At 43.9% G+C, this 4,127-nt stretch overlaps 1 protein-coding gene across 1 annotated transcript in view; it reads left to right on the top strand.

Annotated features, from left to right (window-relative positions):
• Positions 1-4,127, top strand: part of GALNT7 (polypeptide N-acetylgalactosaminyltransferase 7) — a 73,939-nt gene that overhangs the window by 4,127 nt on the left and 65,685 nt on the right. Inside the window, exon 2 of the mRNA XM_007457384.1 lies at positions 2,431-2,607. Coding sequence (XP_007457446.1) covers positions 2,431-2,607 — 177 coding nt within the window. The remainder of the gene's footprint in view (positions 1-2,430; positions 2,608-4,127) is intronic.

Genomic DNA, 4,127 nt, shown 5'->3' with positions numbered 1-4,127 from the left:
TCAGTTATCTCATTTGGATTCTCGAAATGCTAACTTAAACCAAGTCCAGCAGTGGCATAAGACAGTGGATTCAAAGCCAGTTTATATTCCAGCAAATAAATAGGTGATGTGACCCCCCCCCCCAGCTAGATGTTCCCCATTTGCTCAGTCCATGAAGAAGCACGCATTGAGTACCTACTGTCTACACACAGATAACCGTCCTGCGAGAGCCCTCGTCTGACTGGGGAGAAACATGTGAACAGATCCTAAGGCAATTTGGGAAGAGCAGTGTTAGAAATATTCGGGACCTGGGAGAATGGGGGCGGGGGGCGTTCAAACCTGCTGGCTTGAACAGCTGGTGCTTAATGATAATTTCACATTTACAAAATAGAACATAGAGATTATAGTGTTAATGCAGAGAAGGATCTTGTGTGAAATCTCCCTTTTTCCAGTTGTAATTTGAATTTATATGTTGAAAATGGAAAGTTTTTATTCCTAAGGAATTTGCAGTTTACCCTGATACCTTTTAAAAAAATGCAGTGCATTGACATGGTTATTAAAAAGTAAGTTTTATCATAATTTTAACCAGTTTGATCACTTATTTTAGTTTGGTTAAACTAAGTTTTGTTTTAAAGTGTACCACATGCTTCTGAGGAAACGTGATGGATTTTATTACCCACGCTTACTAATATCACTGTCAACCACTTTTAAACTATACCTAATCACTGGAGTAATCTAGAGTTGAAAGAGATCAAACTGAAAAATTAGAATTTTTTTAATATTTCAGAAGTCTTTCTTTTTAGTATTGCCTCTCATCTGTGAAACAGTTTAAGTAAATGTATGTCCTATAATGAAATTCTTACTTGTCCATTAAGTTTGGGTTCTAGTGAGATAAAGGTAATATTTCTTGCCAGTTAAAGAGTGATTTTCCTAAACCCTGAATGAAGAGGTGGGCCCACAAACACAAGAAGAAAAGTGTACCCACATACAGTGTCCAATGGTATGAGTGATGTTAAATATTAGAAACGTACTGAAGTATTTACTTGAACCAGAGAAAACGATGGAAGCTGGACACCGGCTAATTTATAACTTGGGATACCGTCAGCGCATAATTATTATCCAAAGGTGGAACATAATGAAACTGACGTGGCACTGTTTTTATAAATAGTGGTGGGGTGAAAGCTGCTTAACTCTTGTTTTGTTTCTTGGAAAATGTTAAACGCTGGAAGGGGTCAGTGTTTCCCACTCTCAGCTCCAGATTTCATCATTGACCTGGAGGAAAAGCCTTGAGTGGATTAGAAACAGCTGGGATGAAGTGCTTGCCTTTGCCTTCTGCTTAAAAAGGGAGCTTGCAGCCTCCAGAGGGAGTGGACTAAAAAGGATGCTAGACAGCATCAACTGAGAGCCCGCTTCAGGCATCAGAAAACGTAGCTAATTGTAGATAACCTTCACGAGGCTGTCTTCAATAACTCACATACTTGGTTGCCCCAAAATAGTTGATATTTTTCTACTGACTATGTAGTATTTTACATACAAACTGAAAGTTTCTCATTATACAAGTCAGGCAGATCGCAGATTTATCTTCAGAAAATCATTGTGCCAGTGCAGATGGACACTTCTTTTAAGAAGACCATGTGATGTGCACAAAAATACAAATCTACAAATCTCGACTAGCCACACAACTATGAGATTTATCAGGAGGCTCTTTTACAATGGAAATCTCCCTTTATTAACATGAGTAAATGTTGAAAAATGTGATATAGCCACTTTTTAGGAGGACACCTATATTTTTAAATATTTATTTATTTAATTTTTTTGGCTGCATGGGGTCTTAGTTATGACAGGCGTGGGGGGGTCTTCGTTGCAGCATGCAGGATCTTCAATTGCAGCGCGCGGGCTCTTCATTGAGGTGCGTGGGCTTCTCTCCAGTTGTGGCCTGCGGGTTCTCTCTCTGTAGTTGTGTCATGCGGGCTCCAGGGCACGTGAGCTCTTCGTTGCGGACCACACGGGCTCTCTAGTTTTGGTGCGCAGGCTCGGTATTTGTGGTGCGCGGGCTTAGTTGCCCTGTGGCATGTGGGATCTTAGTTCCCCCACCAGGGATCCAACCCACGTCCCCCTGCATTGGAAGGTGGATTCTTCACCACTGGACCACCAGGAAGTCCAGAGGACATCTATTAACTTCAGAATTACAAAATACAGGACAGATCTGTATTATATACTGCATATCATATATTGCTCATTTGATTAAGGAAGAGTGGCATTTAATTGACTCTGAACCTGGTAGGTGGTTAAAGTGCAGCGCTGCCTTTCCCATTGGTGACTGGCTGTCAATGTCAGCAGCTCTGATGCAACAGGAGCTCCAGACAGTCGAGGGATGCACTGTCCCTAGAGTAAGTCTCGGTCCCCCTGGCTTACTATGTAGTGGCCTGTGACTGGTGGTTACTTGGCCAGGTCTAGCCTGGGGTGTTCGGGTTGCTGACCTGAGTTCCTCTTGGTGGAGGAGTTACTGTGATGTCAAGTGTGCTGCTTCCTCCGTGCTGTTGCCTTTTGGTTTATATCCTGGCCTGGTGCTTGGCATCCCTGCTGAGTCAGGCCGTTTCTTTGGGCAGATAATCATCCTGTCGGAATGTAATGCTTTCTCTCACTGATAAGCCAGACTCGCCTCCATTTCCAGTTCTGCCGTAACTGCTAACAGAGGCGTTGCCATTGGTCTTAAAATGTACTTGAATAGGGTCCTTTTCCATAAGGGAGGACATCCTACGTATTCAAGGATTGGTGAGTCCTTTGTTTCATCTTGAGTGCATCCATTTCTAGCCCTGATGAAGCAGACAGATTACTTGACACTCCCCTCCCCCCACCCACCATGCCCCAGAAGGGCCATTGATGCCCAGGGCAGTGTGGTCAACTCTCAGGCCTCTGAAAGGAGCCAGAGTGGGTGGTCTTCCTGAGCACAGGATGTCAGCAGGGGCTGGGCCAGCTCAGAATCCAGCTGTAGTAACCAGAGAGAAACCGGGTGCTGAGGCTGGAGCACCCCACCCGTGCCTACATCCCGCGGCACGCTGGGGAGAGTCTGGGGACACCCCGCCCACAGGCTCACCCCGTTTCTTCTGAACTTCGTTGACTATGCTCAGCCCTCCCTCCCTGCTGTCTTCTGCTCCTCCCAGGTGAGTGAGTGATTGAGTGCAGCTGGAGAAGGGATGCAGATCGGAGTTTTCTCATTTATCAAGAGGGTCTTTAAACTGTAGAATTAAATTTGACCTGTTATGTTGTAAACTCTGTGGCTCAGGCAGAATGACAGCCAAACCGCGAGAAGTTGTTAGTGGCGGCCACGTCCCAGAGCAAAGCTGATTTCTCAATCAATTCTCAGCCATCTGGTGGCTGCAGAAGCTCTTCATTATGAGCTTAGCTTTCTAGGCTCACCTCGAATTTCAGACCCAAGCCTGTGTTACTTTCCTTTGCTCTAAATTCCTTTGTATTCATATCATTTCTACCGAAGCATGACCACCTTGGAAAGTTATCGTGCGTAAGGGTGATTCGGGGTCAAGGGGGAGCTTGGTAAATTGTAAGATGGAAAGTGAGTAGTCTGGCCTGATTCCTGTTAACCCCGTATTTCCATCTGGTGATTAGTGATTCTGTTTTTCAGTACATTTCCACCTTTACAAACATACTGATCTTAGAAGATTATCTCCCGATTCTGTTTTCCATTTCTAATCAATAGTGATCCATTGATTTTGACTCTTAAGGAAATCAGCTCATGCTTATGAAGGTATCTTAACACCAGCAAATCACAAAGGCAACTGCTGACTCTCATTCCCTCCCAGGAGGAAGGAGCATGTAGTTCTCCCTCTCCGGGGAGTTGAGTGTTGTACTACTTTACTGTCATCCTTTGAATCATATAACATGACGATTTGACGTGATTATTCTTAATTGACTTGGGGTTAGGCAGACAATTCTCGTATTTGGTTTTGCCTTCAGATTTAATGACATGGAGGCTTTGAGAAGTGAGCAAATTCAATTTTTCTGGTGTCTATTATACAGCGTTATTAAGAATACAGCACTGTGCACAGAATATAAAGTTAGGTCCTCCTCTCTTCAGAGAATATAAAGTATCGCTAGGAAGCTTCTGTCTGATCAAGCCCCTCTTTCCC

The sequence above is a fragment of the Lipotes vexillifer genome, unplaced genomic scaffold (genome assembly GCF_000442215.2).
Source record: "Lipotes vexillifer unplaced genomic scaffold, Lipotes_vexillifer_v1.1 scaffold668, whole genome shotgun sequence".
In the NCBI taxonomy this organism is placed as follows: domain Eukaryota; kingdom Metazoa; phylum Chordata; class Mammalia; order Artiodactyla; family Lipotidae; genus Lipotes; species Lipotes vexillifer.
Note: the sequence above shows the minus strand (reverse complement) of the source record. Positions and strands in the feature narration are given on the sequence as shown.